The sequence below is a fragment of the Microplitis demolitor genome, chromosome 7, assembly GCF_026212275.2.
Source record: "Microplitis demolitor isolate Queensland-Clemson2020A chromosome 7, iyMicDemo2.1a, whole genome shotgun sequence".
Classification (NCBI taxonomy): Eukaryota; Metazoa; Arthropoda; class Insecta; order Hymenoptera; family Braconidae; genus Microplitis; species Microplitis demolitor.
In genome coordinates this window covers 2,208,237-2,219,853 of record NC_068551.1, presented here as the reverse complement: position 1 = coordinate 2,219,853, position 11,617 = coordinate 2,208,237, and the positions used below count along the sequence as shown (strand labels likewise).

Genomic DNA, 11,617 nt, shown 5'->3' with positions numbered 1-11,617 from the left:
ATCTTTCTTTGTATCAGTTGACCTTGAATAATTAAGATTCTACACTGAAAAAAAAATACTGTATTCAAGAGAAAATTAAAAGTTTTTAAATTCACAGTTTAAAATTGAGTTTCCAAACACCTGGTACGATAGATGAACTTCCAACAGCCGGGACAAGACTTAAGATCTTTGCTGACCAAATGAGCGCTTAATGAGATTCTAACTGGAGTACCCGAGTAATTACAACTTTTTCTCATAAAATACATTTTCTTTATCCTCAAGGATATTTAATTATTTTAGAGATAGACCATCTACTGGAAAATAAAAGTATGTCGAACAAATTGATGTAAATATTCAATGATTCGATACAAGTAAAAGCTAAAGGATCCAGAGTTGTTTAGAAAAATATTTTTTAAAATTATTTTTTGGAGGGAGTCCGTGCCCCGATCTCCTCTCTATCATACTATTACTAGTATGAGAAATAGTTATCAGGCTAATACCTTTGAACGCAGGTATGTATTGTCGAGTGTAGGTCATTCTATGAATAAGTATATATGTATATATATAAATATATGAGTACGTAAATATACATAATATGTACACATATGTGTTGGGTTTGAATAGAAGCCAACACAAGACAGTGACCGGGTCAAACGGACATGAACTTGTCCATCACTCGGAGAAAAGTAACGCCTGATATGATCAGGGTGTCAGGACAGCGAGGAAGTAACCAACCACTACTTGATATTCGCGCTATACTGTGCGAGTCTACTCTCCCAGTACAAGTTTATAAATTTCTTTCAATTTTATTTAACTCTTACGTTACAGCCTTGGTATATCATTATATTTAATTCAATTTATCATCAATGCAATCAAATAGACCTGGTTTTTATTTTCGTACAGGAAATTTATGTTTGGATTATTTATTATGTGGTTCAACAAATTTTTTTTTTAAGCCGGAAAAGATACCATTATCGCGGTAAATTCAGCGCTTGCGCAATGGATTTAATTCTTGGGTTTATATAATAAAGCGCGCAGATCATCAATTGATAGTTTTCCAATCTTTATGATAAAATAAACAATTTTTTTTTGTTTTCATTTAAAAATCAACTAGATCACGAACATGTCGAAGCCAAAGGTTCTGGTAGCTCGTGATGACATTCCGTCAGCTGGTCTAGATCTTTTGCGGACAAAGTAAATTTTATTTGTTAAATACTTTTTTTTAAAATTGCTCATTTACGTTTTTACTCCAACAGATGTGAGCTGACAATTATTCCGGGTGCAAGTCCAACAAGAGAAGAAATTCTTCGCGCTATACCTGGACATGACGGTTTTTTTTTAGTAGGCCACCATAATATAAATTCCGACTTTCTGGACATGGCTGGTATTCGATGTCAATTTTTAATATTTGAATTTAAAAATTAATGTTTTTGTTATTATGGTTAATTTTTATCTCAGGACCATCACTGAAAGTTATTTCGACAATGTCAGCTGGATATGATCATCTGGATGTACCGGAAATAAAACGTCGAGGTATTAAAGTTGGGCATACTCCGGTTGTTTTAAACGCAGCGGTAGCAGAAGTTGCTGTCATGCTTTTATTAAATGCAGCACGACGTGCTCATGAAGGCCGTTTATTACTTGAAGCGTAGGAAAACATTTTAATTGTTTATTTTAAATTATTTTGTTGAAGGAATAATTTTATTTTATTTATTTAAATTTTTTAGAGGCAAGACAGAGAATAAACCCCAGTGGTTACTGGGTCAAGACATTCGTGGCTCTACGGTCGGAATCGTCGGATTAGGAATGATCGGTCTAGCGATCGCTAAAAGACTGATTCCATTTGAAATCGGACGTTTTTTATACACCGGTCACTCTCCTAAAAAAGCTGGCGATGAAATAGGAGCTGAATTTGTGTCACTGGACGATCTTTTGGAGCGCAGTGACTTTGTGGTCGTCGCTACTCCATTGACAATCGAGACCCGGGGGCTTTTTGACGACGCGGCGTTTGGTAAAATGAAAAAAAATGCTGTATTTGTCAACATCGCTCGTGGAGGTGTTGTGAAAACGGATGCTCTGGTAAAAGCCTTGAAGGAAAATAAAATATTTGCCGCTGGGTTGGATGTCACTGACCCCGAGCCTCTGCCAACGGATCACGAGTTACTCAAACTTCCGAATTTAGAAATAGTTCCCCATATTGGCAGCGCTACTGTCAAAACTCGCAATGACATGGCAGTTGTTGCTGCTCAGAATATTATCAACGCTTTAGAAAATAAACCTCTTGTCTATCCGCTGTGAATTTTCTACAATTTTCCCATAATTAATTAATTAAATAATTTTTCATGGATTTGCTTAATAAATATGAACAAAAATAAAATTAAAAGGAACCAGGAGCTGGACAATACAACTGTGTAATTAATATATTTCCCAACAACCTGAATAATGTATGTCTATTAATTTATTAAGACAGGGCCAGTTTTTCAAACCGGGTTTAAATTATCACTGCTGTTATATCTATATATTATTAATGTAAATATATGAGCAATATTAACTTAAACCTGATAAAAATAAACTCAGTTTGAAAAATTGGCGCGTAAACTAAAATAATTATTTTTAAAAAATTTTCCAACCACTAATTACATGACAGTTTTAAAATTATTAACATTAAAGTGTCATCAATCGATACCATTTATTATAAATCTATATCTAATATACCATCGAAAAATTTCTTATGTACTAATGTCTTATAAAATGTATATAAGTGTTTGATATACAATTATCAACAAAACATTATTAATGTTGTATTCGGTGACATTACAAATTAAAAAAATTGCGCTCACAGAATGTCAGAGACGCTGAGCTCATATATGATAATTTTCATTCATTACATATGTATATATAATAAATATATTTGTCTGTTTCGTTTAATATATGCAACCAACTCTCCCTCCCTCTCTCTTTCTCTAAATATTATAAATCTCTCATAATTCCATTTCACTTGATCACATAAACGCTTTCAATTTAAAATAAACATCAAAATAAAATATAAAATTTATCATCCGTAATGGACAATTGGTAGCCATCAGGCTTCCACGACAGCGCATTTCAAATTACACAAGATCGGGTCAATACGAGTTTCTAATGCCAATATATGTCCGGTGTTACACGAGTGCGAGGCTATAAAACTGACAACCAGAGGCAGCTTATTCATTTGGATCACCTGCAATAGATTAAAAATTATTAATTCTGCATCATCAATATCCTGTCATTGATAAATAATTTTACCTGATAACTACTGTACATGCACATGATCGTTTTGTTCTTCCCCAGGCCTAATTTACTCCCTTGATCCGTAGCCATGCCAAATGTTGATAAAAAACTCGCTCTCATAGCCAGCTCTGGGGCAGTATCCGTAGATACTGAAACGACTGGTACTCCATCACGATCAGTTATCAGAATACTGTGCAAACCTTCCACACTGTTCAGTAATTGGTATAAAAACTTTTTTAGTTCCTAAAAACAAAGACAAATTATAACCTTATATACATTGATGCTAAAAGTCAGAAATTATTTGATGTCAGCTAACCTCAGTATTATGAAAATTTTAGTGATTTTAATTACCAAGTTAATTGTCATCAGAAAAAATTTATAAAAAATATATACAAAAAAATTATTTATCCAGATTTTATAAATTTTTACCTGTCAGTATTTCAGTATTTACTTTTTTTATTAAAAGTATATAAATTTTTTTAATGACAGCTACTGTCAGCATGAGTGCGAATGTCGCTGACGTGACACTTTATAAATTTTAAATAAATGAATTAATTAAAATACCGAAATTCAAAAAATGCGCGTACTGGTTTTTCAAAAATTCAAATGCGCACTTTTTAATTTTTTTATCCTACTGACATTTTATTTATTTATTAGAGAATTAAAAAATTCCCTTGTCAGCCAAATTCACACTCATTACTTTTGGCATCATTGTACATAAATTAATTATCAGTAACATAATTTAAATAATTTCGAATATTCACCAACTCACCACTGTCATGTTCGTGCTTTAAAAAATAATTTATTATTGCAATTATTATTTATTTAACGTGATAAAGTTGACTAAAATCAAAGCCTGATTCATAACATCTGACGTCACTCTTTGTTTATTGTGCTCCGTCCATTTTAAATACCAATCATTACCTTATATATTAATAACAACAAAATAATTATTTTCTTTTAATTAACAGGTATGTAAATATTTATTTAAACTTTTAATTATAAAAAACCAGTCTTGTTTGTTTTGATAATTATTTCTAATAATCTGACGCGATATTCGCGACGAGAGACGAGTGTCCAAAATTTAAACTACTGGCGGGAAATATTTGAATCTGCATACTGACAGTTACTTTAAAAAACAAGTTTTATTTAAATTACTTAACATAAATGCATTTGATGATTTACAGGAGTTATAAATTAATTATTTATAATCATTATAATTAATTAATTAATTAATTATTATTATTATCAGGTATCAATGAGATGTAGATCAAAAACAAAATAAAAAAATTAACAATAAATTAATAAGAGGTTTAATTTCAATCGTTTTTATCAAGCTCTACATTAGTATGAGTGCCTAGACTTGGATCATTAGAGCACCCGCCCATGGCAAACATCTTCGGAATGTCCTGGCCATAGTAAATCTTCGCGTTCTTCGCTAAGGATTCATATTTTTTGAGCTCCAGGAACTCTTTAGTAAGGAGTATCTGATTAGCTTCCGCTTGTCGCTTCATCTGATAATAGTCAGCATCCGAGCGACTTTTCTCACGAGCTAAATGCATCGCGTCTTCAATCGAAGCCATGCGTTGCAAAGATTCTTTCTCCATTATTTTCTGGTTGTACTGAATCGACGCGACTTGCGACTCTTTCTCAGCTTCAATCAGAGCTTTCTTACGATCAGTCTCAGCATCTTTTTCAACCACCTTCTGGTGCTGAGTTGATATCAGCAGCTTGGTCTTTTCGCCCTCCATCAACTCGTAGTTCTTTCGTATTGTCTCGGGTATTTTAGGTTTGGTCACACGAACCGCTTGGATACTGAGACCTGGCGCCAGTTCATTTAAATCTTTCTGTAGCGCGTTCTTCAGGTTCTCATCAATTTGATCAAATAAATCGATGTACACTTCATGGAGGGTATGGATTGAACAGAACTGATTAAGTTCATGGTGGACTTTATTGAAGATCAACGTCCTGTCATAATCAGCAGTAAAATTTCTTACCATATTGTACACTAGATAAAAATAATTATTTAATTAGCTGTCATTGATAATTATCAAAGTTAATATCAATATATATTACCAGCATTAGAATCTAGTATATTAACAACTTCAATGCGATCGAAATATATCATGACACCGCCACTGGTACCACAAGGAACGTTTTTAACTTCATCAGTTTGTAAAGTCACTTGTACAGACCTAAATGTCGTCAACAATGGAACCATCATATGAAAACCTGGCTGACTAACTTGCGGTAATAATGCGCCTCCCTAATTAATTTATAATAAATTATTAATTTACTGCTAACTAATCTACTAAAAAAAAAACTTACCCGAAAGTAAACACCAACATGACCTTCATCAATTTTGTGAATTGAAAAATTAAATACTCCCGCTAGCCCAACAATGATGCAAAGACCGATGACACTTTGATCCAACATGATTCTTAATTACAAATATGTAATTAGGGAGTAATTAAGTCACTGAAATTTGAAACAGTCAACAGTGAGACGAGGTTATGTATGAAAAAGGTAATAAAGGAGGACAACTGTACCTGAGCCACGAAAATGATACAAAGTAGAATTTGGATTCAGAGTTTTTATTATCAGAATTAACCGGTTGTTTAATGGGACAGGTTTGACATTTTTTTTTTAATAGAACAATTTACTTGGTGACTACTGTACCGGTTGGCATTGCTCACTATATAAACAACAATTTTTGTACCACGTCATGTCCGTTGTTATAGATATCGAGGGTGGATGGTGTTCATTAGTGTTTATATACATTTTATATATGTATGTATGTAATTTCAAAAGCGCATGCGTTTATTTATTTATTTTTTTTATAAATTTCTGATGGACGTTTATTTATTATTGATATAATTATTGTTATTATGAGGAATTATAAAATATATATGTATGTAATAGAACCAGATTTTTAATAATTGACATTTTGAATTAAATGTGAAGTAGAGGCGTTTTTGTTCTTTGTGGCCAGTTTTTGACACTTGAAAAATTTAAATACAATAATTTGTAAAATTCACAATGACAATTTTTTAAATACTTATTTATTAATTAATTAAAATTAAGTAAGTGTCAAAAAATGGAGCAGTGGCTAAAAATGGCACCTCTACCCTAATTAAATATTTATTTTACTACAAATGAAATTCATTTATTTTTTCTATTTCTACGTTTTTTCATCAGTTCAAAATCAATTTTCTTGGACTGTGGTGAAGGTGGCAATGATCTAACGTCATCAAGATTTAATCTCAATGATTTGTATTCTTTGAGAGCACGTTTTGCTAAAATGCCTTCGGGAGTTGACGCAGGCTCGATCAACAACATGCTTAGTGATTTTTTCAAATAATTTTCAGCTTCTTCAAGACGTTCTGCCAATTCTTCAGATGTTATTTCTCTAGACGCGTAGTCTTTATTAGCTATTATTACAATCGGTAAATGGATTTCATACAACAGTATACCTAATCATTGAGCAAGTAAATTTATATTTATAATCATCAAATAAATATTAATTTTTGAAAAAAATGGCGTATTTAATTTACCCTTCAGTCGAGAAATTCCAGGCTCGACAATTTCTAAAACTTGTAATATTTCTTTGCAGAGTTGCATCATGCGCTGTAAAGTTTTTTTCTTAGGATTCAGACAAGTTATTTCTTTTCGGTACAGCGCTAGTAATTTTTGCTTCAAACTCATGATGAGAAAATGATTTGAATGCATCATGGACGATAAATTATTCAATAGGTTTTCCAACTCCTAAAAAAAATTAAATATAAATAAATAATTAAATAAATTTATTTTTATGTTTCAGTTTACCTTGACCCGAGAATCATCAGCTTGATCAATTCGTGTCTTAGTTAATTCTAAAGTGGTTTTAATTAACGATCCAGAGTAACATCGCAGACATTTTTTGCACTTCCATTTTTTTTCTTTCAAATAAGGATTTATTCGCGACTTGCCTTCGTATATAATAGATCCTTCTTTACATCGCGGACAATAAATGGTACTAAGATTGGCACCAAGTTCTTCTGGATCTTCGCACATTGGACATTCACATTCAAAATATTTTCCTTTTCTCAAATGCTCTCGTCTTTCCGCAGTACCCTGAAAAAAAAAATTAATAAAATAAAATAACATGTCTGTAGCAAATCCGGAGTGATTACGGATTTTATTTGAATTTGAATTTCCTCCGTCACTCGGAGTTCCGGATTTAAAAAAAATTAAACTAACAAGTAATGAAGAAGTGTAATTAAAAAGTATCGATTCGCCCTCTTCTATAGGCCGACTTGCGTAGACCGTGAGTTGAAAATCATCATCTACGGTAATATGAGTATTTCCACGGCAATCATGAGCCATCAGAGCAGCTTCTACATAGAGTCCTCGTAAAGCGGAATCAAGAGTTCCTGGAGAGCGCAACTCGAATGAATTAACATCGATAATCCCACATAGTCGCTGGATTACTTCATCACTCTCTTCAGTGAATTTAAAAAACTTCAAAACGTCAACGACTTCTTCCTGGCGCTCTTTCCAGACTACAGTGTTTTGCCTTTCGTCCAAATGAGCTTCCAGTTTCATAATTTTATCCCACAACTCTGGGTTACTTTCTTTAATCAGCAACAATCTGAGTGGTAACAAAATTCCTTTGACATCCAATTGATTTACCGAGTCACCAGTCAGCTTATCCTGCAGCAATTGACATTCTTCCGCTGTATGAAAAGATTTTCGTGTCTAAAAAAATATTTTCCGTGAAAGTTTAGTATCAATTGACGTTAATAGACATTGCTAATTAACGTTACCTCACAAGCAGTCGAACAGAAGATCGCAACCTTGCATTTTCTGCACGACAAACTGATACTCGAAGTTCTTATCACCCGGAAACATGAGAAACACAGATAATTTCCATTGAAAGACGCTGCACCAACGACTACTGGGTTATCGCGTAAAATTACTTCGCCAGAAGATAATTTTTTAGCCGAAACTAAGTATCTGCCGAGTTTTTCTGACCGAGATTCTTTGTATTTGATAATCAAATCATTTTTTATTTCTTCAATACGCATTTTAAATTATTTTGTTGACGGAACAAAACTTAAATTAATAAGACTACTTTCTTTAGAAGAGGTTTTATTAAGCCGGGTACTCTACAGAGTACAAATTGAGAGTTATTTAAAATTAGAACCCCACTTGAAACACAGTACGGCTGAAAATGCATTTTCCTTATTCCACAAGTTGGTACTAAAATAGAAATCGTTAGTAGACTTGACTGACTGATGGATGTTGATGTAAATAAAAATAATATATGTACTATTTTTTGACATATTAAAATTTATTAATAGATGTCAATTTAAAGATTAAAATAAATATCATACAGACTTATATTTTATAACATAATATATATACATATTTATAAATATTATAAATTATTTATTGACTCTTCTAATTGCGTTAACGACTCTTTGGCAACAACCGCAAGCTGTCCTTCCATTGTGTCAGATGGTTCAAAATTTAAAATGGTCACCGCCTCTTTGAGAATACTCGCGGCTTCAGTCATTTTTGATTTCAACGCAGCCTCGTCTATTACACCGGCGTTCCATTGAGACTTGGCTATGAAAAGTAATGGAGCGTGAAGCTCGTAGAGTGTTAAAGCTCTTGCTCTAGTGTATCCTGGTTCAATGACATCCAGTACTTGGAGTAATAATCTGCAGATGTCGATTTTATGCTCGAGAACGATGTCCGGCAGGTCATCGAGATTGTATTCTTCGACTCGCCCGTAAAGCTGAGACAGAGACATCCGGAGGATCGTGAGAAATGCGTGCCGCGGATGTAGGACAGAGTGGTATTTTTTCATAACATTCTCGCGAATATGCACAGCATCCCCACCATCTAATGAGTTGTATGTTTCAGCGGCTTCTACCTCTGTATTTATTACGTCAAACACTTTTTTGACAGCTGCTCCAGATGTTGTGAACTCGCAGTGAGTACACTTCCAACTACTTTCTGCGTCTATAAATTAATATATTAAATATAAGTTTATTAATAAATTCATTTTGTTGCTTAAAAAAAAATTATCAGTAATTACCTAAAGAATCAAGAGAAAGCACGACTCCATTGTCACATTTATTGCATTTGAGTGACGACATGTGAGTACCCAGTTCCGTTGGATCCGAACATCTAGCGCAGGCACAAGAAAAATGTTTTCCTTCTAATAAATTTTCTCTTCTCATCAATGTTGGCAATAAACTGTGGGTGTAACTTCCAAAAAGTTCTTTGCCTTTAGGTACTTTGAGTGTCGTTCTTAAAACCACTCTACGATTACAAATAATTTTCAATTAATAAAAACGTTTAGTTTTTAAATTTTACATGAAAATTTTATCTGGATCAAGAACTTACTTGTAGTCACTAGTGCACACACTGTGGCTGGTATTTGACACGCAGTTGTGGCTCATGACAGCAACTGTTGGATACAGAGCACGAGCAGAGAACCCCATAGGTGTCTTAATCTCATGGGAATTTATTTCCAAAATTCCACAGGCTGTCTGGATCATTTCGTCAGAGAATCTGTCGAGTTTCAAACGATCCCGTAAGTAGGCGACGATGTTAACGTGGTCAGTTTTCCACTGCTTTTTGACGCATCTCTTCTGATTATGAGCCTCCATGATTTTCACTTCTTTTTCCCATCTCTCGGGGAATTTTTCCGCTGCAAGTAGCAATCTCAGAGGAGTTACACATTCTAGCTGAGGTACACTAGTGACATTGGCTTCTTCTAAAGCCGCAGATACGTTGAACTTTTCACCCACCGCAGCAAATATCGGGCACTCGTAGTCTTTGTGAACCGCGGCATTAGCACAGTCTTCATTACAAACCGGCCAGCTACATCTAGAGCACAGTGACTGCTCTGGACCTTGGGGCCACGAAGTGTAGCAAGACAAGCAGAGCGGATATGTCGATGCTTTTGGTCCAACTACGAATGGAGTTTCGGACAAAATTTCTTCACCAGGTTCCAAATCTTTGTTTGCGACCATATATCTGATAAAATAATTTAAATATTTAGAAACTTTGGTCTTCTAAAGTGAAAATAACTTTTCACTGATAGAAAAATATAAAAATTATTTGTTAATGGAATATTCAAAATAGAAAATAGGTCAGTCAATGAACTCACCTTCCAATTTTGTCATTATGAAGAATACTGTAGGTTGATGTTGATACGATTCCTGGCGTATTCTATAAAATTAATAAATTGAACCCTTAGCATTCAGTGGTCAATTAGAAAAAAAGTAATTGAATAAATGTACGTACTTGTGGCTCCATAATTTGTGTTGTTGATTGGAATTGTACTGTGTATCTGGATTTATTATTAGTGACTAAATAAACTAGCCGATCAACTCAACACTTTTATACGCGCGTCAAAATTAAAAATATCTCCAAGTCGTTGGGGCGCCTGCCAAAATGGTATAATCTAGATTTTACTACACAATTCTACCGCCACAGAGGCATTTTAGTAATGATGTAGTTCTACAGGAGGCACTGGTAAGCATTTTGGTTTTTGAAATTCTTGGGAATTTTTTCATTTTTTTACCAAATTTTTTTAAAATAAAAACATACTTCTATTTAAATTTTACGTCGTCAGTCAAATTTTGCGCTGCGAAAAATTGGGAGTGAATTTTCAGTAGATACTGATTTTATTTAAATTTAAATCCAAATTCTCTTCGTCACTCAAAGTTCTAGAGTTTAAAAAAAATTACTTTGCATACGAAGTAAATTAAGAGTTTGTTTTTTTCAGCTGAGTGACTTCGTAGTGATGACAATTTTATTTAAATCCAAATTTACTCCAATTCAGAGTTTTAATATTAAAATAAACTCCTTCGGAGTGAATTTTACTCCGAGATTAAATAAATAGTCATCCGCTTCGCTGTCACTTCAAATTTAATCCGCAAATTTTCTTCATTGTAACTTTACTAGAACTATCGAAAGTTTTTTTCCCTCCTAAAATTTGAAAAATTCATAAATTTTATCCCAAATCGAATGAAAATAAATACCAGAGTCAATTAAGTGATCAAAGATAAGTCGAGTTCTTCTAGTACCCGCCGATTTACGCCTGTCATTTTTAACAAAGCGCGCGCTTTTTAAAAATTCTCTCCATCCAGCCAGAGAATGATGGTGATGTCAGTTTATTGTTCTTTCAAATGAGCTGTCATAAAAAATCAACGGATCCGTTTCATCTTTTCCAGACCTCAATTATTAATTTTTTTATCAACAATTTTCCCTAAAAAATTCCTCCAATAAATTTACAAGTCTATCAGCCAAGTAATGACATCTACTGGTACTTCACAAAAACAATCATCCAGGGGTTGGTGACGTAAAT

General features: G+C 33.4%; 5 protein-coding genes across 5 annotated transcripts; 1 reads left to right on the top strand and 4 right to left on the bottom strand.

Moving 5' to 3' along the window:
* The first annotated feature begins 912 nt into the window (after positions 1–912).
* Positions 913–2,386, top strand: LOC103571041 (glyoxylate reductase/hydroxypyruvate reductase). Its single transcript, XM_008549013.2, has 4 exons — positions 913–1,173; positions 1,236–1,363; positions 1,438–1,627; positions 1,707–2,386. Exons 1-4 carry the CDS (start codon positions 1,103–1,105, stop codon positions 2,275–2,277), a joined length of 960 nt encoding a protein of 319 aa, XP_008547235.1. The 5' UTR covers positions 913–1,102; the 3' UTR covers positions 2,278–2,386.
* A 263-nt stretch (positions 2,387–2,649) lies between these two features.
* On the bottom strand, positions 2,650–4,317 carry LOC103571040 (ragulator complex protein LAMTOR3-A). The gene is made up of 3 exons (XM_008549012.3): positions 4,022–4,317; positions 3,265–3,492; positions 2,650–3,199 (listed from the first exon to the last, which is right to left on the bottom strand). The coding sequence occupies exons 1-3, from the start codon at positions 4,028–4,030 to the stop codon at positions 3,062–3,064; spliced, it is 375 nt and encodes a 124-aa protein (XP_008547234.1). The 5' UTR covers positions 4,031–4,317; the 3' UTR covers positions 2,650–3,061.
* Positions 4,318–4,469: 152 nt separating this feature from the next.
* On the bottom strand, positions 4,470–5,979 carry LOC103571039 (erlin-2-B). The gene is made up of 4 exons (XM_008549011.3): positions 5,799–5,979; positions 5,578–5,727; positions 5,326–5,515; positions 4,470–5,257 (listed from the first exon to the last, which is right to left on the bottom strand). Exons 2-4 carry the CDS (start codon positions 5,683–5,685, stop codon positions 4,569–4,571), a joined length of 987 nt encoding a protein of 328 aa, XP_008547233.1. The 5' UTR covers positions 5,686–5,727; positions 5,799–5,979; the 3' UTR covers positions 4,470–4,568.
* Positions 5,980–6,312: 333 nt separating this feature from the next.
* On the bottom strand, positions 6,313–8,489 carry LOC103571155 (SET domain-containing protein SmydA-8-like). The gene is made up of 5 exons (XM_008549201.2): positions 8,055–8,489; positions 7,489–7,986; positions 7,075–7,362; positions 6,804–7,014; positions 6,313–6,722 (listed from the first exon to the last, which is right to left on the bottom strand). Exons 1-5 carry the CDS (start codon positions 8,313–8,315, stop codon positions 6,412–6,414), a joined length of 1,569 nt encoding a protein of 522 aa, XP_008547423.1. The 5' UTR covers positions 8,316–8,489; the 3' UTR covers positions 6,313–6,411.
* Positions 8,490–8,668: 179 nt separating this feature from the next.
* LOC103571038 (SET domain-containing protein SmydA-8) lies at positions 8,669–10,630 on the bottom strand. The gene is made up of 5 exons (XM_008549010.1): positions 10,552–10,630; positions 10,415–10,476; positions 9,646–10,281; positions 9,335–9,561; positions 8,669–9,258 (listed from the first exon to the last, which is right to left on the bottom strand). The coding sequence occupies exons 1-5, from the start codon at positions 10,561–10,563 to the stop codon at positions 8,669–8,671; spliced, it is 1,527 nt and encodes a 508-aa protein (XP_008547232.1). The 5' UTR covers positions 10,564–10,630.
* Between the last annotated feature and the right edge of the window lie 987 nt (positions 10,631–11,617).

What these genes read in the sequence shown, in the direction of transcription:
- LOC103571155 (XM_008549201.2), bottom strand. Translation starts at nt 8,315, where the DNA reads ATGCGTATTGAAGAAATAAAAAATGATTTGATTATCAAATACAAAGAA. An exon ending in CTGATGATTCTCGGGTCAAG is followed by an intron (nt 7,015 to 7,074) that starts GTAAACTGAAAC and finishes AATTTTTTTTAG; the next exon opens with GAGTTGGAAAACCTATTGAA. An exon ending in TGGAATTTCTCGACTGAAGG is followed by an intron (nt 6,723 to 6,803) that starts GTAAATTAAATA and finishes CTCAATGATTAG; the next exon opens with GTATACTGTTGTATGAAATC.
- LOC103571039 (XM_008549011.3), bottom strand. Translation starts at nt 5,685, where the DNA reads ATGTTGGATCAAAGTGTCATCGGTCTTTGCATCATTGTTGGGCTAGCG. An exon ending in ATGTTGGTGTTTACTTTCGG is followed by an intron (nt 5,516 to 5,577) that starts GTAAGTTTTTTT and finishes TAAATTAATTAG; the next exon opens with GGAGGCGCATTATTACCGCA. An exon ending in TATACTAGATTCTAATGCTG is followed by an intron (nt 5,258 to 5,325) that starts GTAATATATATT and finishes ATTTTTATCTAG; the next exon opens with TGTACAATATGGTAAGAAAT.
- LOC103571041 (XM_008549013.2), top strand. Translation starts at nt 1,103, where the DNA reads ATGTCGAAGCCAAAGGTTCTGGTAGCTCGTGATGACATTCCGTCAGCT. An exon ending in CGACTTTCTGGACATGGCTG is followed by an intron (nt 1,364 to 1,437) that starts GTATTCGATGTC and finishes TTTTTATCTCAG; the next exon opens with GACCATCACTGAAAGTTATT. An exon ending in GGCCGTTTATTACTTGAAGC is followed by an intron (nt 1,628 to 1,706) that starts GTAGGAAAACAT and finishes TAAATTTTTTAG; the next exon opens with AGGCAAGACAGAGAATAAAC.
- LOC103571040 (XM_008549012.3), bottom strand. An exon ending in GCATGTACAGTAGTTATCAG is followed by an intron (nt 3,200 to 3,264) that starts GTAAAATTATTT and finishes AATCTATTGCAG; the next exon opens with GTGATCCAAATGAATAAGCT.
- LOC103571038 (XM_008549010.1), bottom strand. An exon ending in CATAATGACAAAATTGGAAG is followed by an intron (nt 10,282 to 10,414) that starts GTGAGTTCATTG and finishes TTATTTTATCAG; the next exon opens with ATATATGGTCGCAAACAAAG. An exon ending in GTGTGCACTAGTGACTACAA is followed by an intron (nt 9,562 to 9,645) that starts GTAAGTTCTTGA and finishes TTGTAATCGTAG; the next exon opens with AGTGGTTTTAAGAACGACAC.